This window comes from Hypanus sabinus, chromosome 14 (genome assembly GCF_030144855.1).
Source record: "Hypanus sabinus isolate sHypSab1 chromosome 14, sHypSab1.hap1, whole genome shotgun sequence".
NCBI classification, from domain to species: Eukaryota; Metazoa; Chordata; class Chondrichthyes; order Myliobatiformes; family Dasyatidae; genus Hypanus; species Hypanus sabinus.
Genome location: NC_082719.1, coordinates 81,467,983 through 81,492,024, shown reverse-complemented (window position 1 = coordinate 81,492,024; position 24,042 = coordinate 81,467,983). Strand labels below are relative to the sequence as shown.

The 24,042-nt window shown below is 39.7% G+C and overlaps 1 protein-coding gene across 1 annotated transcript in view; it reads right to left on the bottom strand.

The window, feature by feature from the left end:
* Window positions 1–24,042, bottom strand: part of LOC132404918 (probable E3 ubiquitin-protein ligase HERC1) — a 279,423-nt gene that overhangs the window by 148,460 nt on the left and 106,921 nt on the right. Inside the window, exons 28-32 of the mRNA XM_059989522.1 lie at window positions 23,770–23,890; window positions 21,587–21,824; window positions 12,416–12,588; window positions 4,355–4,510; window positions 2,175–2,272 (exon numbers count right to left, since the gene is read on the bottom strand). Of these exons, the coding sequence (XP_059845505.1) occupies window positions 2,175–2,272; window positions 4,355–4,510; window positions 12,416–12,588; window positions 21,587–21,824; window positions 23,770–23,890 (786 nt within the window). The remainder of the gene's footprint in view (window positions 1–2,174; window positions 2,273–4,354; window positions 4,511–12,415; window positions 12,589–21,586; window positions 21,825–23,769; window positions 23,891–24,042) is intronic.

Sequence of the window (24,042 nt, the reverse complement as noted above, 5' to 3'; positions counted from 1 at the left end):
CAATCCAGGCAATAACATAGCCCAGAGCCTGGGAAATATTATCTAGAGACAGGTGAGTTTGCATAATTAGTAAGCTTACAAATAGCTCAAACGAGAATAATGTTGCTGTTTGCAATAAAAAAAAGTGGTAGACTACAGGATGATGTTGATCATTTGGTAACAAAGGCAGATGGACTTTAATGCATCACAGACAAAATCCCAGCAAATCACCCTTTTACCATCCTGCTTACAGTGTGATGACAAAAACTGCACACAGTTACTGTGGCATTTGCAAAATTATGCACATAACAACCATTGTATATTTTATAGCTTGGTTAACAAAGACAAGTATCTCATACTCCTCTTCACTACCTTATCAACTTATGTTGCCATCTTCAGGGACTTATGCATCAAATTTCCCTTCTTCTTCAACACATCCCAAGGACCAATCATATACCATGTATTGCCTGTATGTCTTATTATCATTCATCTTCTCAAAGTGCTTAACTTACTATTTATCAGGATTAAGCTTCATCTGTTAATGCTCTGCCATTCTTATAGATCATATCATCTAGCAGCCTACAACTTTCTTTATTGCTAGAAGTTCTCAGCATTGATAGTTGTGGTACACCATGGTCATAAGCTTCTAACTATTAAAATAATCCTCTGCCTCTCATTGCTATGACAATTTTGCACCCAATTTATCAACTTGTCCTGTATTCCTTGGGCTCTAAGCCTTTTCACCTGTCTCCTGTGTGAGACCTTATCAAAGGCCTTACTAAAGTTTGTCCAGAATACAGAATACATTTATTGCACTGCCCTCATCAACAGATTTTATTGGATCTTCAAACTGGTCAGACAAGATCTTCCACTAACAAAACCTTGCTGTCTTTCATTCGTGCAAGCTAATTCTCTCAGATTCTCTCTACTGCTGCTATTAGATTACATGACAGTAAAACAACAGCTAACTGCATTTGTTATTTTCCAGTCATCTGGCATGTCACTGTAACCAGAGAAGATTTTAAAACTCTGTCAGAGCCCTAGCAGTCTACTCCTGTATCTCCTACAGCAGTTCTGAAACAGCATCAGATCCTGAAGACTAATCCACCTGTAGGCTAAAAATCTTTTTTCACCCAGATGCTCCAGAACTTTGCCACAACCTTCACTAACATTCTCCTTTTCCTTCATAAATACAGATGAGAACAGCAGGCAAGCCATTCTAGTATCAAAAGTCTATATTTACAGAATTTACCACCCAAAAGTTTGAGATACGGAATAAAATTTATTCTCATGGAATATTTCATGCTCCCTCTTTGCTCTCCCAAATTTCCTCTTTATATAAAAGGAATTCCCTCCAACTCTTTGTGTTTGTAAAGCACCTTCCCTGTTCTCAGTTCACTATACCAGTCATATTATTTCTTCAATTACTTTATATGGTCACTATACCCTTTGACATCAGGATTCAGTGAGCTGACTGTCCAAACTTTTTACCCCGAATTTTCACTATTTCATTTTTGAATGACTCCAATTTACTTGATACAGACCTACTTGCACGTAGCTGCTCCAATTTTACTTCTGTGAGATGCTGTCTAATTGAAATCAGCTTTACCTCATTATCTTCATCCTGTTTCACAACCACTGCAGGTTAAAACTTAAGAGTTATGCTCACCTTTTCCAAGGATTATCCCATTGTCATTTCAACCTAATGCTTGGCTAAATTCTCTAAAGTTATGCCCTATACTACCCTTTGAAGACCTATCTTCTTGAGCCATTAAGTTGATACTTCTTCAAAAAGGTAGTATTAGTCCCTATCACCCAGATGCATCTTAAAAATTCCTCCACCTCTACAACTTGAACCCAGTAAATGTTTGTGATTTTGAAATTTCCTAGTACTATAATACTATCACTCTATAATCTCATCTCCCTGTGATGTGTCTATATATCTGCTCCTGCTGAATGATGGAGGCCTATTATATATACTCCCAGCAAAGTGATCATCCCCTTTCATTCCAAAGCTGTACTGCTGTGGCCCCATTTGAAAAACATCATAAGGTATTCTTACTTATTATTCTGGAAAAGGATTACTTAATCAACAATTGCAATCTTAATTCAGGAAAGTATATTCTAAAATCTGAGTGAAATCTGTCCTTTTTCTCTGAGCAGTCAAGAATGTTTAAGTGTACAATAAATCTTACCTCCTTTATTTGGTTTGGTTCAAAGCAGGCAGGCAAGAGTGACTCCAAAATATGTAATGCTAGCAACCTGGTGCGTAAATTATGGATAAGTGGAACACCTGGAGGATAAAGTTATTGTGTAATTTCTATTATTGGCTCATTAACCCACTAAGAAATTAGAAGTCATGATGCTTCATGAATAATAAATTTCAAAATTATAAAGGTTTAAATTATTCAAGAACTCAAGAGCCATGAGGAAATGTTACAGCTATATAAGACCTTGGTCAGACCCCACTTGGAGTGCTGTGTTCATTTCTGGTCACCTTACTACAAGAAAGGATGTGGATACTATAGAGAGAGTGCAGAGGAGATTTACAAGGATGTTGCCTGGATTGAAGAGCATGCCTTATGAGAATAGGTTGAGTAAACTTGGCTTTTTCTCCTTGGAGTGACAGAGGATGAGAGGCGACCTTGATAGAGGTATATAAGATGATGAGAGGCACCGATTGTGTGGATAGCCAGAAGCTTTTTCCTAGGACTGAAAAGGCTAACATGAGGGGGCACAGTTTTAAGGTGCTTGGAAGTAGGTACAGAGCGGATATCTGGGGTAAGTTTTTCACACAGAGATTGGTGGGTGCGTGGAATGCAATGCCAGTGATGATGGTGGAGGCGGATACAATAGGTTCTTTTAAGAAACTCTTAGATAGGTATGTGGAACTTTGAAAAATAGAGGCAGTTTCTAGAGTAGGTTATGTAGTCTGTACAACATTGTGGGCTGAAGAGCTTGTGATGTGATGTAGATTTCTATGTTCTATTATGTACCAATTTGTCAAGGAACATGCACAAGGTAACATGAGTTTCAATTAAACCAATGAAGCAGCAAGTACATCAGTGGGTTGTAAGGGCCCATTTCTGTGCTGTAATTTATTATGATTCTATGAACTCTCACATAACATAAACACTTACATTTCATATTAGATTGATAAATGGCTTTAAAGAACATTGCACAACTTCCTTCAGATAAACTGTTTTAATTTAATCAAAGCTTCAAACTGATGAATCACAACATGCAGCGAATTGTTGGTTAGAGCAATCGTGCTGATCAGCGCAGTTGCATTGACAAGCACAGCTTCATGATTACTTGCAAGCTATTTTCTTGAATTTTTGAGTTTATTCATTGGTGCAGTTCTAAAATACTGATACTTGTAGATATTCTGGAACTATGTAATGGACACTTCTAATCTATAGTGCACAATTGTTGTAAAAGGGAAATGGACTCCAGATTAGCACAGAAAAATTCCTAACAATTGCAAAATATTTTGTTCTCATATGAACAATTTTCCTGTAAAAATACTGCATTGTTGCCCAACAACAACAAACTGTATTTGTAGAGTTTTTAAGAAGCAAAATGTGACAACACATCTCTTTCCGAGTATTTTCAAACAAAACTTGATTAGTAGCCATGAGGAGAGAAGGGCAGCTAATCAGCTGACGAATTGATGTAATTTAAGAGACACCATAAAGGAAAGGGTTGTTAGCAAAGAAGTTTTGGAATGCTGTTCTAAAACTTCAGGCCTTACAGCTGAAGGCAATCCTATAAATTGTACAGAAATTACAGAGGGAGCAGAGATCCTGGAGCATTATAGTGCTGGGAGAAGCAATTGGAACCAAGCAGTTTAGGGAAAGGCCATGTAGGTATTTAAGAATAATGGTAATTTAACATTGTTGATTAACTTTTTTTTCAGTGAGCACACACAGGAGGGATGATGGTTGGATGACACTTTCAGACAAGGCTAAGATCACAAGCAGTCTGGTTTAATTGTACCCAACATGAGGAGAGGGATGGAGTCAAAGCCTAGGAAATGGAGCTTGTGATGGAACAGTATCAGTTTTTCCAATGTTTTAGAGAATGAAATTTCTTCTCATTCAGTACCATACATCCAACAAAACAATTTGGTGACTGTGGAGATAGAATCTAATGTTGTAACGTTCAGATGAGAAGGAAAATGGGATGTCATTAACCAAATTAACTAAGAGCTTCTTTTGGTACACTGGCAGGGTTGTAAAAATCTACTTGAGTAAATTCAAAGCAGTTTAGGGAAAATTAGGTAAAAATTTGGGAGGCAACAACAATTTTGGGAAATGGGGCAATAGTTTGCAAGATCAGAAGCATAATTATCAGGATAATTTAACTATCTCACCTGATGCACTCATTCCTGAAGCAATCAATAAAACTGGGTCAATCCATTTCACAGAAACCATATCATTCTGCATATTTTTGGTGGAGATAACACGACGCAAAAAAACAAGGAAGTCTCCCAGCTGGGTTTCTACTATTCTTCTGTTATTGACAAAATCTATTCAAATGAAAGAAAACATAGGGGTGTTACTAACAAGGGAATGATTTAGTTTATAAAATAATTTCTATTGAATAAACACATTATAAATTTCACATGAATGACAGAGGATGCATTGATTTAATCTCCTAGTTTAACGACTAAAGTGTATGCTTTGTGTAGCAATGGGAAATGAAAACAAACATTGGCCCAATTACCAATGGGCGTGAATAAAATACAACACTGTGCTTAATGCAACCCTGAAAGACAACATGAAATAGAAAATTAGTGATTCTGTAGGATCTGTTGTTGAAAAGTTGAGGTCAAGTCATACTGTTGAGGTTGAATACAAAAGACTGCTTTTCTGAGCTGGGAGCATCACATGTCAGCATGCGATTCAAATGCAGTTGCAATTAATCAGCACACAAGTTCCCATTGCTGACTCACTCTGCATAAATTAATATATCATGTTCCATTCTTCCTATTTCTTGATGAGTATGGGTCAGAAAGAAAGGGTACATTTCCCAGTAGGTTAAATTGATTATATGTCGTATTCCAGAGTTACACCTGGAATAAAGGGCTAGAGACCTTCAAATAGCCAAAATACATTTTCCAGAGTTGGTTACAGCATAAGATTTAACTTACTACTAAATTATGAAAACAGAAATACACTTTCCAAGTCTATTCCAAGGAAAATTATAAATGCTTAAAATAAATGACTTGCAGATCACCATGTTTCTCTGTTCAACTTTTTCTACACCCCACTGCTCAGATAACACAGCAGCCCATTCCAAACAGTCCATTGTACATTTTACATTATTTCCATATAAAGCACATTGTTGATAGATTTTCGATGCACTGTATCAAGAGTGGTTGAACATTCAAGCAGCTGAATGCTTTTGATATGGTTACCATCTCGCTTTCTGGATTCTGATGCAAGTCAAATTGCCTTTCTGAAAAATTAGCCCCATATAATTATGCCTTTGGGGTTGCAAATGCTGACATTTTTGATCAAATAATGGCTGTATCAGGATTAGAGTCAGGGTCTCACCTTAATAGGTAATGGAATTTGATGAAGCTTGGAGGTGGTAAAATGTCTTGACAGAAGATGAGGTGCTTACATTGTTCTCATTACAACAGTGCAGGAAGCAGTTGTGCAGCTCAGTGTGGGGAGCCAGAGTTAAAGCAGCTAGAAAGTAGTTTAGGTCAGCAATGAGCAATGAGTGTGGCTGCTCTGCAATACCCAATCCATATTTAGTTTCTTCAGTGTAGAAGAGTCCACATTGGGAGCACCAAGTATAGCACATTTGATTGGAAGTGCTAATGGAAAATTGCTTCATCTGGAAGAACTATATGGGTACTTGGAGGGTAGGTCGGGATTAGGTGAAGAGCCAATTGCTGTACCTTCTTCAATTACTCAGAATAATGCTGTGAGAAAGGAAGTGGTTGGTAGGGATGAAATATTTGCCTAACCTTTATACCCTGATATACCAGAATGAGAAGCAGGTACATATTTTTGACCAATAACTTAAGTGGAGATTACGTAGAAAAAAGGCCACATCCATAAATGAGCTTTCTAATGACTGTCCCTTCCCTAACCTGCAAATACTAAAATAGTGTAAAACTGGTTTATCAGCGGAAAGTGATACTAATTCTATAGTGTTCCTGATAATATCTGGTTTCCAGTTATTTTTCATAGTGGATGTCACCAATATTTCACATGACATTAAAGTATGAATTATATGGTGCCCAAAATATACAAATGATTAAATAATGCCATATATGGCTGGCTACTTCATCCTTTCAATTTATGAAACTTGGAAGACAGGTCCATAATGATGTATTGAGACCTGAGTTTGCACTTTAATGTGCAAACGGAGCCCACTGGAACAGCCCAATCCTATTCAGAGTCCTTAGCATAATGCTGAAGAAAACACAACTTAATGGTATTGAAAATGCAGTTTGCAGTGCACTGCTTGGAGACAATGGGGAAGCAACCATTTTTAATTAATGTGCTTTGGATTTCCAGCATTTGCAGAACTTTTCATGTTTATATTTTTCTTTAAAGTTACTGGAAGACTATGTTGGACAAATAACACCTGAGAAAACAAAAGTTACATCGATGCTTCATGCTCAGACCCTGCAGGTTCTTGATGCACTGAGTTCCTCCATCAGTTATTTAAAAATTCCAGATTCCAGTATTTGAAGTCTCTTTTGTCTCAGCCTTTTGTTTTAGAAGGTGCAGCAATATTTGGGTTTTACTGTTTTATTGGTCATTTGTAAATAGTGTGCTATAGTTAACAGCATTTTAAAATTTTATTTACTTCAACATTAGTTTTTAAAATCTGACTGAATGTCAGAATACCTAAAAACAGGTTTGATAAAAGTTAAAATACTCCCAGCATTCCTAATTATGCTGACCAGGGCCTCTCAGAGTCATGGTCCAGACCATATGTGTGGAGCAAGTAACTCTGGTGGGAGAAAGGTACCAAGTCCATTGCCCATCTGTCATTTATTCTAACACATCTGAATATAATAGCAATGCCCAAAATAGAGCCAGTCCTTGTGGTACTGAACTAAACCAATAATTTGTTGTAATAAATAAATAAATAACACCAACACAGATATACCAAGAGTAAAAGCAAAGGACAAAATTGGTCCTCTGGAAGCTCAGAGTGGTTATCCATGCTTGGAGCCAAAAGAGAAGCTGGGGGGGGGGGGGGGGAAGAGATCTTAAATGGATATTCTGCATCTCTATTTACACAAGAGACAGGCAAAGAGTCTACGGAAGTGAGGCAAATGAGAAATGAGGTCATGCACTGTATACAGATTACAGAGGAAGAGGTGTTTCCTGTCAAGGCAAATTAGGCTGGATAAACCTTAACAGCCTGACAAAGAGTTCTCTCAGACCCTGTGGGAGGTGAATGGAGAAATTGCAGGGCACTAGCAGAGATATATAAAACATCCTTAGCCATGGGCGAAGTGCTGAAGAATTGGAGGATAGCTAATTTTATTCTGCTGTTTATGAAAGGCTCTAAGAATAAACCAGAGATTATAAACTGGTGAGCCTGACATCAGTAGTGGGAAAGTTACTGGAAGGTATTCTAAGGGATGGGATATAAAAGTATTTTGATAAACAGGGACTGATTAGGGACAGTCAACGTGGCTTTGTGCATGGTAGGTCATGACTAAACAATCTTATAGTTTTTTGAGAAAGGTACCAGGAAAGTTGAAGGCGGCAAGGCAGTGAACCTTGACTTTAGCAAGGCCTTTGACAGTCCCACATAGGAGGCTGGTCAAAAAGGTTCAGACGCTTGGCATTCAAGATGAGGTAGTAAATTGGATTACACATTGGCATCACGGGAGAAGACAGAGAGTGGTAGTGGATGATTTCCTCTCTGATTGGAGGACTGTGACGGTGTGCCACAGGGATTGGTGCTGGGTCTGTTCCTGCCATCTACATCAATTATCTCGATGGTAAGATTGGAAACTGGATCATTAAATTTGTGGATGATACCAAGATTGGGGGGAGGACAGCGAGGAAGACTATCATAGCTTGCACTGGGATCTTGACCAGCTGGAAAAATAAGCTGAAAAATGGTGGATGGAATATAATGCAGACAAGTGTGAAGTGTTGCACTTGGGAGGACAAACCACAGTGGGACTTACACCATGCACGGTATGGCATTGGGGAGTGCAGTCGGTCAGAGGGATATGGGAATACACATCCATAATTTCTTGAAAGTGGCATTACAGTTGGATAAAGTCATAAAGAAATCTTTTGGCTTATTGGCCAAAGAGGGACATAATGGAATTGAAGTATGCTGACAATAGTTCAAAGACAGAAATAATGGACCTACCAAGTTTGTATATCTTGGGTAGGAGGTAGAAATGAACAGTACGTGCTGCAGGAACTATGAGAATGGAGGCAGTGAATGGGGCATCACTGGAGGTGACGAGGCTGAAGATGGTGGTGGTCCTTAGTGGGATCCTGTTTAAGGGGCAAGTAAAAGGAGGTTCTGAGAGATACTATTTGGCTTCAGCAAGGTAGAAGTCAATATGACTGACTACAACAGTAGCTTTGCTTCTGTGGGTTTGATGGTGTGGATGGAATGGAGGATTGTGCATTCAGCGGATATGATGTTCAAACGAGAGAGGGAAGTGCTAAAGAAGTAATGGTTAATGTCTTGTTGACAGAGATGAAAAGATCTGGAACGGACAGAAGACCATAGTGGGATATTTCAGAAGAGCAGGGTTGAAGATAGGAGAAGAGAGTCATCACTATCGGATGTGGAATCCTTGCCAAAGAAGTAGACCATGAGAGAGAGGTGAAGAGCTTGGTGTCATGACAAGTGTGCAGCTTACTGAGGTATGGGATCAGAGGGACCTCTGCCTCAAAGAGAGGAAGATCAGAGATGATGGTGAAGACCTGCAGGGATTACAGCTGGAGTTAGAGGAGAATAGAGGGTTTGAGGAATCAGAGGGAAGGGGGAGAGTTTGGGTGTTCAGAGAAACTTGGGGCTCAAAGGAATGAAGGATAAGGGATAGAGGGGAATCTGAGAGAGAGTGGGATTGGTGGGCTGTAATGAATGAAAAGGAACCTAGGAACCAGTAGCAGTAAAAAAGGTCTTGGTGTAGAGGTGGTTGGGGCTGAAGTCAGATATGGAGCTGTAGGTGGCAGGTATCATGGCCTATCAGAGGCTGGGGCCAAGATCAGAGTCTGAGGTGACAAGGACCATGGGATGCCAAAGCCTGAGGCTGAGATCTGAGCCAGAGATGGCTAAGTTTTCAGCTTGATGGGCAAGCTTCCAAATTTCTTATTGATGCGAGGATGGAGAAAAACCAGTGGTTGAAGGCATGGATGCAGTGGAGGATAAAGTATCAGAGAGGTCCACGGCTGGCGAAGAAGAGTGAAGTCCAGAGCTGCAGCAGAGAAAGAGGCAGGGCAAGCAGGTATTTCCGCATGGTGGTGATGGCTGTGCGTAGAATTTGGAGGGAGAAGCAATTAATTCAACACAAGTAGTTGGGAATTCTCATTTGGTCCAAACCAGGAGGTCTAGAAAAAGAGCTGGAGGCCATATGGCACAAGATGATGGAAGCAACGTACCCAGGAAGGACACATGGCTGTATTAGTAAGTCTGGGTGAGCACATAGCCAAAGAGCCAGAGAGCAGCAGAGATCCCAGAGAGGGAGCAGTGAGAGAGTCTCACTGAACTCTCATTCAAGGAGACTTTGCAGTGGAGAAGCAAATCATAAACAACAGATTCTGCAGATGCCAGAAATCTTGAGCAACGTGCACAAAATGCTGAAGGGGTGGCTGGACACCATAGAAGGATTTGATTACCTAGATGCTTTTATTTCATTTTAAAAATCAGGTAATGAAATTAATAATGAGGATGGTTTTGATGGATAAACAACCAAACAAACATGTACAAATATATATAGCACCTAAGCTGGCATTATGGCATTTTATGATTGTGAGAGTGCAGCACTTTGAATGACTTTAATACAACGGGCTCATAATTACATCAAAGCAGAATTAAAGATGTGCATTGATAGCACAGAATAAATCTATGTACCAGAGTGTCTAGATAAATCATCATGATACTGGCATCTTTTTTTAAGTTAGCAGAAGCAGTAAATTTATTTGGGAATGCATGTAACTGTTATATTTCATTTCCCTCATCTTCACATAGTAATCTGATGATTAAAATAAAATCAAACACATCCACATCCAGTGAATGATGTATGTGCTGAGGAAGCCTAGTAAAAGGTTGAAGATGATTAATTAAGACAAATGCAGCCACTAAAGCAGTGCTGACAGCAACTTACAATCACAGAGGGGAAAAACACAGGCTGCCTTAACAAGAAACCATCCCAACCTTACCAGAAAAATAACAGCAACGTAAAATATAATCAATTAGAAATTAGGAAAAATGGAAATGTAATATCAAAAGGGAAGAAAATTATATACATACACAAGTGAACAAAGGCCCTGATTGAAGTTTATTTCTTTTCAATCTTATCAAACCTTTTCAATTATCCCACATCCAACATTTAAAAACTTGCTCCATAAATTCAAGGCGTTGTAATTTTCATATCAGTTGCTGTCCATTTCTGGTGTAAAGATGGTGTAACGGTGTAAACACATTTAACTGCGTTTATTTCAAACCTAAGGAGTCAGAATGAAGACTTCTCCCATCATAGCACTATCATTCCAAAACTGTATTTTGGTAGAGTTGCCAGTAACAGCAGAGGTCTTGGATTTTTCTCATTCAGTGAACTAATGGAAAAACTTCACCAGCTATAATGCAAGAGGTGATAGTTTTAAAACGCAAGATTCTGCAAAGCAACACACACAAAATCCTGGAAGAATACAGGTCAGGCAACACCTACAGAAATGAATAAATAGTCAATATTTTGGGCTGACACCCTTCTTGAGGACTAGGAAGGAAGGTTGGGATTCGTGTGGACACAAGTTTAGCAGGCAGAGTCAATTGGCCTACATGGAGAGTCAGGTTTGTGCATCTTGGGTAGGAGGTAGAAATGAGTAGTGTGTGGTAAGGGAGCATGTTTAATCTTTAGTATAAATAACGCAGGATTTCTAGAGAATATTAAAAAAGCCAAATATTGATTATACATGTATTGTGAGCTGTTTAATTATTATGCTCCTTTATTTCAAACTATATATTGTGATTCCTTGATTAAAGATATAACTGTTTAAATATGAACAGCAGCTTTGGTAATGTTGGATTGTTGCTAAAAACCTCAAGACAAAACTGAGCACTAAAATTCAAAATGTAAATTTTTTTCAATAATCATAAAATAATTTTTGTTACATTTTTCAATAATATTTCATGAGCAGTGACTGTAAACAAAGGCAATCTTGCCCAGAAGGACACAGCACTATTCCAACAAAAAATTCTATCATATCATAACTTATGTTCAAAGAATTTTGAAGAAATCAATAGTTTTATTTTTATAATTTAACTTTATTTAAAAATAATTAACAGGAGTTCTCAGCTGTTCCATAATATAACAATAACAATCCACCTTCTGTTTCTCAGTGCTCCTCGCTTTATTATAATCATTGATTTGCTTTCTTCCTTCCACTGTTCTGCAACATCATGGTCTTTCAGGGTTTCTGCAGAAAGAGTTGAATTCTATACTATTTTCAATCTGGCTTCCTCCTGCTGAGTCTGGAATGAACTGTCCCCTTCAATAGATCTCTCAAATAAGCAAAACCCTACTGTTTTATAGTCTTAAATCATGTTTATCATCCAGTTAAGTTCTGCTTTTAAATCAGCCTAGCGGGACGTCTATAGATAGGAAGAAAGTTAGCACACTGAAACACAGGTAAAATCAAACGCTCATTGTGGTACAATGGTATACACAATCTACCATAAGTTCCACAGATAAATTAATCAGAATTAGAGTCTTATCTCCTCCATTCTACAAATAAAGCTGAGCATGCCATTGGTTTTGTTTTTTGTTTTGTAGACATATTATCTTAGCAGTATCTGCATACATTTGAGACACAACTCCTCTCAAATAATAATCCACTTTCTTTTATTAAAAGCTAGTGAGTGGTTGAGGATGGGAAATAAACCTCAGGGATCTAACGCAATAGCCAATAGACCCAAGCTGACATTTTGCAAAGGATCCTTTGGTGGAACTGACTAAGGTCTGTTCTACTCAGTGATGCCTGAAGTACATCTTATAAAGTGGTCCATTTGTAGTACTTTCAATTCTTTTAAAAAAGGTTAAATAAAGTCATTTGATTATTTTGCTTTAGCTATACTCTGCTTTAAACCAAAATGAAATACCTCTGAACAGGCCTCCACTCTTTTGATGGTAAGATCTAATGACATTGATAGAATATTTTTAATAGCGTTTTTATTTTCAACATTATTCTTTTCGTCCCACCTTTACTTTCGGATCTGGTGTTAGCTCCACAGCCATGTGATTCTTTACATTTGTCTCCAGTTATCTCACATTCTGCATTTCCACACACCGCATGCACAAAATTCTGCAGCTGGCAGCACAATACGTCCATTGGTGCTTGAACTATTTCCAGGGGCAAAGTGTCTGCATAGGAACTGTGAACAAAACACAAAATAAATCTAGACCATAAGGCCATTAGACATAGGAGCAGAATTATGTTAAGTGGACTGTCGAGTCTGTTGTGCCATTCCATCACAGCTGATTTATAATCCCTCTTAACCCCATTCTCCTGCCTTCTTCCCATCAACTTTGATGGCCTTACAAATCAAAATTCTATCAAACTTCACTTTAAATATCCTGGTGGGAAGGTTTAATAGAGCTGTTAGGGAGGGTTTAAACTAATTTGGCAGGGGGATGGGAACCGGAATGATAGAGCGGAGGAGAGGGAAAACAGAAATAGATCTCAGGTAGTGAGCAGTAAGGATGTCAGGAAGGACAGGCAGGTGATGGAGCAAATTTGCAGCCATTGGGATGAGTTAAAGTGCAATAAAGTTGCAGTGCAATCAATGCAAAAAGTACCAAATACTGGACTTAATGTGTTATACTTAAATGCATGCAGCATAAGGAATAAGGTGGATGATCTTGTCATACAGTTACAGATTGGCAGGTATGATGTTGTGGCCATCACTGAGACGTGGCTAAAGGCTACGTGCCTCTGGGAGCTGAACATCCAAGGATACATGGTGTATCGGAAGGATAGGCAGGTAGGTAGAGGGGGTGGCGTGGCTTTAATGGTAAGAAATGATATTAAATCATTAGAAAGAGTTGACATAGGATCGGAAGGTACAGAATCTTTATGGGTTGAGCTAAGAAATCGCAGGGGTAAAAGGACCCTGGTGGCAGTTATCTACAGGTCTCCAAACAGCTGCAGTAATGTGGACTACAAATTACAACAGGAAATAGAAAAGGCTTGCCAGAAGGGCAGTGTTATGATAATTTTAGGGGATTTTAACATACGAGAGGATTGGGAAAATCAGGTCGGCACTGGATCTCAAGAGAGAGAATCTGTAGAATGTCTACGAGATGGCTTTTTAGAACAGCTTATTGTTGAGCCCACTAGGGGATCGGCTGTACTTGATTGGGTATAGTGTAATGAACCAGAGGTGATTAGAGAGATGGAGGTGAAGGAACCCTGAGGAGGCAGTGATCATAACATAATTGAGTTCACTGTGAAATTTGGGAAAGAGAAGCCGATATCCGATGTGTCGGTATTTCAGTGGAGTAAAGGAAATTAGTGACATGAGAGAGGAACTGGTTAAAGTTGACTGGAAAGGGACACTAGTGGGAAGGACAGCAGAGCAGCAGTGGCTGGAGTTTATGCAAGAAGTGAGGAAGCTGCAAGACAGATATATTCCAAAAAAGAAGAAATTTTCGAATGGAAAAAGGACGCAACCGTGGCTGACAAGAGAAGTCAAAGCCAAAGTAAAAGCAAAGCAGAGGGCATACAAGGAAGCAAAAATTAGTGGAAAGACAGAGGACTGGGAAGTTTTTAAAAGCTTACAAAAGGAAACTAAGAAGGTCATTAAGAGGGAAAAGATGAACTATGAAAGGAAGCTAGCAAATAATATCAAAGAGAATACTAAAAGCTTTCCAAGTATATAAAGAGTAAAAAACAGGTGAGAGTAGATATAGGACTGATAGAAAATGATGCTGGAGAAATTGTAACGGGAGATAAGGAGATGGCGGAGGAACTGAATGAGTATTTTGCATCAGTCTTCACTGAGGAAGACATCAGCAATATACTAGACACTGAAGGGTGTCAGGGAAAATAAATCTGCGCAGTCACAATTACAACAGAGAAAATACTCAGGAAGCTGAATAGTCTAAGGGTAGATAAATCTGCTGGACCAGATGGAATGCACCCTCGTGTTCTGAAGGAAGTAGCAGTGGACGATTGTGGAGGCATTAGCAAAGATCTTTCAAAAGTCGATAGATTCTGGCCTGGTTCCGGAGGACTGGAAGATTGCAAATGTCACTCCGCTATTAAAGAAGGGGGCAAGGAAGCAAAAAGGAAATTATAGACCTGTTAGCTTGACATCGGTGGTTGGGAAGTTGTTGAAGTCGATTGTCAAGGATTAGGTTACACAGTACCTGGAGGCATATGACAAGAGAGGCAGAACTCAGCATGCTTTCCTTAAAGGAAAATCCTGCCTGACAAACCTAGTGCAATTTTTTGAGGGAAGTACAAGTAGGTTAGAAAAGGGAGATGCAGTGGATGTTGTGTATTTGGATTTTCAGAAGGCCTTTGACGAGGTGCTGCACATGAGGCTGCTAAACAGATAACAGCCCATGGAATTATGGGAAAGTTACATAAATGGATAGAGCATTGGTTGATTGGCAGGAAACAGAGAGTGGGAATAAAAGGATCCCATTCTGGTTGGCTGCTGGTTACAAGTGGTGTTCCAGAGGGGTCCGTGTTGGGGCCGCTTCTTTTTACGTTGTATATGAATGATTTGGATTATGGAATAGATGGCTTTGTGGCTAAGTTTGCTGATGATACAAAGATAGGTGGAGTGGCCGGTAGTGCTGAGGAAACAGAGAGTCTGCAGAGAGACTTGGATAGATTGGGGGAATGGGCAAAGAAGTGGCAAATGAATTATAATGTCGGAAGGTGTATGGTCATGCACTTTGGTAGAAGAAATAAACGGGAAGACCATTATTTAAATGGGGAGAGAATTCAAAGTTCTGAGATGCAAAAGGACTTGGGAGTCCTCGTGCAGGATACCCTTAAGGTTAACCTCCAGGATGAATCGGTGGTGAAGAAGGCAAATGCAATGTTGGCATTCATTTCTAGAGGAATAAAGTAGAGGAGCAGGGATGTGATGTTGAGGCTCTATAAGGCACTGGTTAGACCTCACTTGGGAGTACTGTGTGCAGTTTTGGGCTCCTTATTTAAGAAAGGATGTGCTGACGTTGGGGAGGGTTCAGAGAAGATTCACTAGAATGATTCCGTGAATGAGAGGGTTAACACATGAGGAATGTACTCCTTGGAGTTTAGAAAAATGAGGGGGGACCTCACAGAAACATTTCGAATGCTGAAAGGCATGGACAGAGTGGATATGGCAAAGTTGTTTCCCACGGTGGGGGAGTCTAGTACAAGAGGGCATGACTTAAGGATTGAAGGGAGCCCATTCAGAACAGAGATGCGAAAAAATTCTTTTAGCCAGAGGGTGGTGAATCTATGGGATTTTTTGCCACAGGTGGCAGTAGAGACTAAGTCATTGGGTGTATTTAAGGCAAATATTGATAGGTATCTGAGTAGTCAGGGCATCAAAGGTTATGGTGAGAAGGCGGTGAATGGGACTATAGGGGACAGTGGATCAGCTCATGGTGAAATGGCGGAGCAGACTCGATGGGCCGAATGACCGACTTCTGCTCCCTTGTCTTATGCTCTTATGGTCTAAATATATACCTAATGACTTGGCCTCCACAGATGTCTGCGGTAATAAATTCCAAAAATTTACCATCCTCTGGGTAAAGAAATTCTTCTTCATCTCTGTTCTGAAGGGATATCCTTCTGTTGAAGCTGTGTTTTCTAGTCCTAGACACCCCACTATAGGAAACACCTTCTCCACATACACCCTATCTAGGCTTTTCAATATTCAATAAGTATCAAAGAGTATCTCCCACCCCCATTCTTCTAAACTCCAATTAGTAAAGGCCCAGAGCCATCAGAAGCTCCTCATAATTAACAATTTCATTCCCAGGACCATTCTTGTGCATCTCTGCTGGCGGCTCTCCAAGTCCTGCTTTCCCAAACTGCTTCCACTATTTCGTGGGGTCTGACTAATACTTCAAAAAGCTTCAGCATTACATCTTTGCTTTGATATTCTAGTCCTCTAGAAATGAATGCTAACATTGTATTTACCTTCCTTACCACCTTCTGCAAGTTAACCTTTAGGAAATCCTCGAACAGGACCCTCACATCTCTTTGCACCACTGCTCTTTGAATTTTATCCCATTTAGAAAATAGTCTACACTTTTATTCCTTCTATTAAAGTGAATGACCATACACTTTGCCACACTATATTCCATCTGCCCTTTCTTTGGCCATTCTTCTAATCTGTCTCAGTCCTTCTGCAGACTCCCCACTTCCTCAGTACTACTTGCCCCTTCAATTATCTTTGTATCATCTGCAAAATTGACCACAAAGCCTTCAATTTTGTCAGTTAAATCATCGACATATAACGTGAAAAGCAGTCCCAACACCAGCCCCTGTGGAACACCACTAGTCATCTACGGCCAACCAGAAAAGGACTACTTTACTCCAATGCTTTGCCTTTTGCCAGTCAGCTAATCTTTTATCCATGCCAGTACCTTTCCTGTAATACCTTGGGCTCTTATCTTGTTAAATAGCCTCATGTTTGGCATCTTGTCAAAGGCCTTCTGAACAATTAAACAACATCCAGTGACTGTCTATCCTGCCTGTTATTTCCTCAAAGAATTTCGAAAGATTTGTGAGACAAGGTTTCTCCTTATGGAAAGCATGCTGCCTTTGGCCTATTTCATCACATGCCTCCAAGTACACTGAAACATCATCCATAGTAATGCACTCCAACATCTTCCCAACCATTGAAGTCAGTTACCGGCTTATAATTTTGCTTTTTCTGCCTCTTCCCTTTTTAAAAGATTAGTTAAGACATTTGCAATTTTCCAGTCCTCCAGAACAGTGGTCCCCAACCATCAGGCCACAAAGCATGTGTTACGATATGATTTAGCAATATGAAATGATATGAGTCAGCTGTACCTTTCCTCATTCTCAGTCACGCCCACTGTTGAACTTGAACGCACGCAAGGTCATTACCCACGCGAGGTCATCAGTTGCCTAAACACAGTGATACCCTCGCGCCAGGGATTACTGGTTGGCCTCTGGTAACTGGCCGCCCCATGAGGGCGGCAGGAAGTGCCGTTATTACTGGCCTGGAATGTGGACAGATGGGTGCCATCTCTAAACCTGTTTAGCACACCGAATGTTTGTGGGGAACCTGGTGCTAAAATATTTGCGGATGACCTAATTTGAGCTCAGGGATTCGTAAGTAGCAGAGCAGCTGTGATCTACTGGAAGTCATCCCTTAAGCCAAACTTTTTGTCAGCCAATAGATCCTACCTACATACAGGGGTGGGAGGGGGCAGACACGTGCCCTGTCGCAACCTTCGCTCGCTCGGTCGCTCTCTCTGGACTGCAACTGCCATGGCCCCGGCACGGGGACCTCCAGCCCTGTCCTTGTCCTCTCACGGGTGCAATGATTTTAAATGTTCACATGAGGAAAATATGCGCTGTGTGTTTAATACTAAATTCGTTAGATAAACCCTTTTAGAAACAAAATTGAATGTATTAGCCACTTATAAGTGACTCATAGTTGACTTATCACCTATGTTGTGATTAACAACCCCCCCACCCCCCGGTCAGCCAGTCCGCAAGAATATTGCCAATATTAAACCTTTCTGCGGTGCAAAAAAGGTTGGTGACCTCTGCTCCAGAACCATTCCAGAATCTATTGGTTCTTAATAGATCACTACTAGTGCCTCCACAATCTTGTCAGATACCTATTTAAGAACTCTGGTGTGTAGTCAATCTGGTTCAGGTGACTTATGTACCTTCAGACCTTTCAGTTTCTCAAGTACCTTCACCTTAGTAACAGCAACTACATTCACTCCTGCCCCTTGACATTCTCAAATTTCTGGCATTCAGCTGCTGTTTTCCACAGTGAGGACTCATCCAAAATACTTTTCATCTGACATTACTTTGTTCCCCTTTGCTAGCTCTCCAGCGTCATTTTCCAGCAGTCCAATATCCTCTCTCACCTCTCTTTTACTCTTCTTTAAAATCGGGAAAAAACTTTTGTTATCCTCTTTTATATTATTGGCTAGCTGACCCTCATATTTCATATTTTCTCTTCATTGCTTTTTTTAAGTTTCCTTCTGTTGGTTTTTAAAAGTTTCCCAATCATCTAACTTCCCACTAATTTTTGACATATTCTAAGTCCTCTCTTTTGTTTTTATATTGTCTTTGACTTCCTTATCAGCAGCAGATGCCTTGTCCTCCCTCTTAGAATATTGCTACTTCTTTGGGATGTACCTGTCCTGCACCTTTTGAATTTGGCCCAGAAACAGCCAATGCTGTTCTGCCGTCATCCCTGCTAGTGATTACTTGCAATCAACTTTGGCCAGCTCTTCTCTTGTGACCTCTGTCGCTCCCTTCCCTCCACTATAATACTGATAGATTTCATTTTATCTTCTCTGTGTCAAACTGCAGGGTGAATACTATCATATTATGATCACTGGCTCCCAATAGTTCAGGGGTCACCAACTTTTTTTACACCACGGACAGGTTTAATATTGACAATATTCTTGCAGACTGGCCAACGGTGGTGGTGGGGGGGGGGGGGGGTGTTAATCACAACCAGAATATAGGTGATAAGTCAACTATAAGTCACTTATAAGTCACTTATAAGTGGCTAATACACTCAAGTTCGTTTCTAAAAGGGTTTATCTAACAAATTTAATATTAAACAGACAGCGCATATTTTCCTTGCATGAATATAGTGATAAGTCAATTATAACTCACTTACAAGTCAATAGCATCATAACATTTTAAGTAACGTTTGGATATTAAACACACAGCACATATTTTCCTCATATGAACATATAAAATTACTGCAACACACCAGTGAGAGGACAAAGTAAGGGCCGGTGGTCCCTGTGCCAGGGCCGCAGCGATCGCAGTCTGGACAGAGCGATCGACCGAGCGAGGAGTGCAACAGGGTGCATGCCCGCCCTTCTTGTAGGTAGGTAGGATCTATTGGCCAACAAAGGTTTGGCTTGAGGGATGATTTTCAGTAGATCGCAGCTACACTGCTACTTACAAAACCCTTAGCCCGAATTAGGTTGTCTGCAAATATTTTAGCATCCAGTTCCTCACGAACATTCAGTGTGCTAAACAGGTTTAGAGGCAGCGCCCATCTGTCCGCACTCAGGCCAGTAGCAATATCACTTCTCGTCGGCCGCAAGAGGTGGCCAGTTACCCAAGACCAACCAGTGATCCCTGGCGCAAGGGCATCACTGCATTTAGGTGACAATGACCTCACATGCGCTCAAGTTCAACTGTGGGCGTGACTGGGAATGAGGAAAGGTGCAGCTGATTCATATCGTTTCATATTAACAAATCATATTGTTTCCTCGCGGCCTGGTACCGGTCCACGACCCTGTGGTTGGGGACCACTGCAATAGTTCCTTTACCTTAAGCTCCCTGATCAAATGCGGTTCATTACAAAACACTCAGTACAGAAACATATTTTCCCCAGTAGGCTTAACCACAAGATGCTCTAAAAAGCCATCTTGTAGGCATTCTACAAATTCCTTTTCTTGGGATCCACACTAACCTGATTTTCCCAATCTACATGTATACTGAAATCCTCCTTCACTATTGCAACATTGCTCTTTTTACAGCCTTTTCTATATTCTGTAGTTTGGAAGCCTGTGCTTTTGATACAATGTGTATTCTTGGATGTTAAACTTCCAATAATAATCTTCTTTCAGCCATGACTCAGTGATGCCCACAATGTCATACCTGCCAATCTCTAACTGAGCTACATGATCACTTACCTTATTCTGTATACTGTGTACATTCAAATATAACACCTTCAGTCATTTCAGCTCATCCCACTGACTTCAATTTTGCACTATCACCTGCCTACCCTTCATCATGATCTCACTACACACTGCATCTACTTTATACCAACCGCCAAATCTTCAGCCTTATCACTCCAATTCCCATCCCTCTGCCAATTCAGTTTAAAATTTCTGCAACAGCTCTAGCAAACTTGTCCGCAAAGATATTGGTCCCCCTCAGATTCAGGAGTAAGCTGTACAGGTCATGCCTTCTCCAGAAGAAATCCCAATGATCCAGATATCAGAAACTCAGCCTGTTGCAGCAATTTATCTGCCAAATCGTCCTTTTTCTTACCCTCACTGCTGCATGGTATAGGCAGCAATCCAGAGGTTACTGAACGATATTTTTATTTTTAAAATATTCAGTTTACAGACAATTTAATTTTCAATACTTTCATTCAATCAAGCACCTGAAGATTTAAAAGAACATTGCCAGGACTGTGTTGCAAGGAGAGTTTGGGCATGTGGAATATGAGGTGCTGTTCTTCCGGCAGTAGTGAAGGCCTAGGCCAGTCAAGTCAGCGTGGGAGTGGAGAGAGGAGTTGAAATAGCTTGCAACTGGGAGTTAATGTACTAGAAAGGAACGGAAGGTCCTCAGGCTTTTGTAATGGGGAACAGAAATGTATAAGGACTTGTGAAAATGAAGCAGAGCATTCCAGGGAATTCAAAGCTGTTGAAGTGGTAAGAGTATGCAAGGAGTCCAGATATAGGTGGGAAGGGATTGGAAAAAATGAGACAAGGGTCGGGTTATGAGGAGACAAGTTCAGAGTGCAAGAACAGGCAGAAAAAAATTGGCTTATCAAGACAATGGAAGTTGTGGATATTGTTGAAGACACCGAAGAGATCTCCTCTTGTTAAAGAGATAGAGATATATGGGGCAAGGAAACTATCAACTTTGAGGTTGTGGATGGGACATTTCCCTGATGTGATGAGATCTGTGATGGTACAGGAGACAATGCTTGATGCTCATCAGTGTGAACTTGATTCAAGGGTAAGAATGAGGCCGTGTCCAAGAACTTCTCTTGCCTCTTTAAGGTAGAGATAAGACTGCAGAAATTTGGCAGTAAAACCTTTGGTGTAGCTGACAGGTATACACAACTTTAAAGGTTATAGCAAGATTAATAAATAAATGCATTAAAAAATGAAATCTGCATTAATGTAACAAATACAAGCAATAAAATGAATTTCCCTTTGAGAAAATTGGTCAACCTGTGTTCAATTTACTATTCTAATTAAACCAGAGCAGGCCAAGAAAAATTTAAAGTAGATATTAAATGGTAAATTATATGCTACATGAAAATTAAATGCAAACCTGTATCTATAATCTTGTAAGTAGAATTCTAAGTTAATGGTTTATTTGCAAATACAGTGGTTCTTTGGTTAACCCCCATCAGATTTCAGCACCAGGTATGGGCTACTTACCTAGTAGTGATAGCCAAAATCTGCAGAAGCCGAGCGCCAGCCAGCTTTAATGCCACATTGAGCTGGGAATGGCCAGACACTGAAGCCATCAACCATCGCTGGTTTATCAGAAGGCAGGAGTTTGTCAGCTTCGAAAGGGCATTTAGAAGTCCACTGTTAATGACCACTGTTATATCAGTAGGTTGATATCGTATATTTAAAGCAAATATGGTGGCTAGCAATAAATGCTGCTGGGCTCCTGCAACAATAAATACAATTTTATAGAATTCAGGGAAAAAAGATCAAACCACTTAAAGTCATTAAATAGCATCAAGTCTAAAGGTAATTCACTAATGCCTAATAACCTTAAAATTTAATATGCAATTCTAATTTTAAGAAGCTTGTTTAAATAAAATCATGTTCACATTTGGTAACTACACACTTTAATGACTCATTGGTGGAGGAATTAATTGATGGAGAACAAGAGAGGAAACTTAATCATCAATTTACCACCTCCCCATGTAGTGATTAAAATGGAGCTCTATCTATGCTGAATTTTCTATCTTCCTTCTTTCAGCTTTCCTCTTGGGTTTGTTGTCTTTTATCAATGTCTAAAACACATTTGAAAACTCCAACTAAAATAAGGAATGATGCACATTTTCTGCTTTAATATCCCCATCCCTTCCTAACCTCTATCATCTCATGGTTCCTGAGAATTAGAATCATGTACTCATGGCTATAAGTGCCAATTATTCGCAATGTCAATTAAAACCTGTGGATGACTAGATGGCTTTAACACTCAAATTTTTGTTTGAATTGAAAATGGAACAAGATATATTTTCCAAGTATGTCTTGAACAAAAGTTTCATTGAATATACAATCCCACCTGGATGCATATGGCTTGGTATGGCAGCTGCTCTGCCCAATGCTGCAATCAATTGCAGAGCATTGTGGATACAGCTCAGCACATTGCAGAAGTCAGCCTCTCCTCTGTGGACTTGGTCAATACTTTCCATTGCCTCAGTAAAGTAGCCAGTATAATCAAAGGCCTCACATCTGGATATTCTCTCTTCTCCATCCTCTCAGTGGGCAGAAGATAAAAACCCTTGGAAGCATGCACTAATAGGCTCAAGGACAGCTTCTATCTGTCTGTTAAGAGCAATGAACAGTTCCATAGCATGGTAAGATGGACTCCTGGCCTCACAATATACCTTGTTATGACCTTTCTTTCATCTTATTCTCTGGCTGCACTGGACTTAATCTGTCCTCTGTAACTGTGACCATTTATTCCGCTTCTGTTATTGCTTTTCCTCACTTCAATGCACTTATGTGACAAAACCATCTGCAAGGATGGCATGCAAAATTTTTCACCGAACCTCAGTACATATGACAATAATAAACCAATTTAGCAATCAAACTCCTTTCCATTTCTTGTATAGAGGCTTACTGTTGAGTTGTGCAAAATGCCAATCTTTCTATCATCTTAATTTCAGGAAAAGCTAAGTTGGAAATGTTTAAAATTAAAGAAACATACTTTATCTGCTCAATTATTATATTGTAGCAGACCAGTTCCTTGGAATTGTGGATGACTCGCTTCTAGCTCTAGTTCTGAGCACTCTGAGATGGTTGATGTGGGACCTGCAGACTCCACAAGTGGCAGTTTTTATTACTTGACGCATCATGCAGGTAGGTAGCTTGAGCAGTTACTTTTCACCTATCAAAGCTGGGCTTCTGTGCACTGCCGATGCCTGGCTTCTCTCTCCACAGTATGGGACTTAACAGTTTTATTTCAAAGTTCAGAAGATGCCTTAATTGCTAATATTGTTTACAGCATTGGATCCTTAAACCTAAAAAAAAATCACCCACAATACTGCACATTTAACACAACTTTTCAGAAAGTACAGGATTTTCTAGGTGACCAATTGTAGAAATGCAATTTCTGTAAAACCTTACAGAAAGCATGGGAAAGTGGAGATGTAGTTGTATTGCAATTAGATATCAAATAAACCATAATTTCCTAGTGTATTAAATATGCTTTTCATGCCTATTTTTTTTCCACTGCTTGCATTTTTGTGAGATTAGTCAGATGAATTATGAGGTTTGATGATATGGGTTCAAAGCCTTCCCATTAATAGTGACTAGTAGATAGTTATTTTAATTTATTAAGTCATTATTATCCCCAAATGAATACATTTATTTTAAACCTGAGAGTTCCTTTCCAGTTGCAAGTCTCCTTTCCAGCGCTGAAACCAGTTGCTGGTAGAGCTTGTGTGCTGCAGCCCGAAGTTCCTTCTGTGTATTTCCACAGGCAGCATGTGTTACATCCTGAGGTAGAGAGTTCATAAAAAAAAGCAGCAACTGTTAACTTATTATGTAATCAAACAAGTCTGGACTGAATTAATTCTCGAAATGGAACTTGCTTGTTATGGGAGGTGAATATATACTGTAGCCATAACTTAATTCAACATTGAATACTA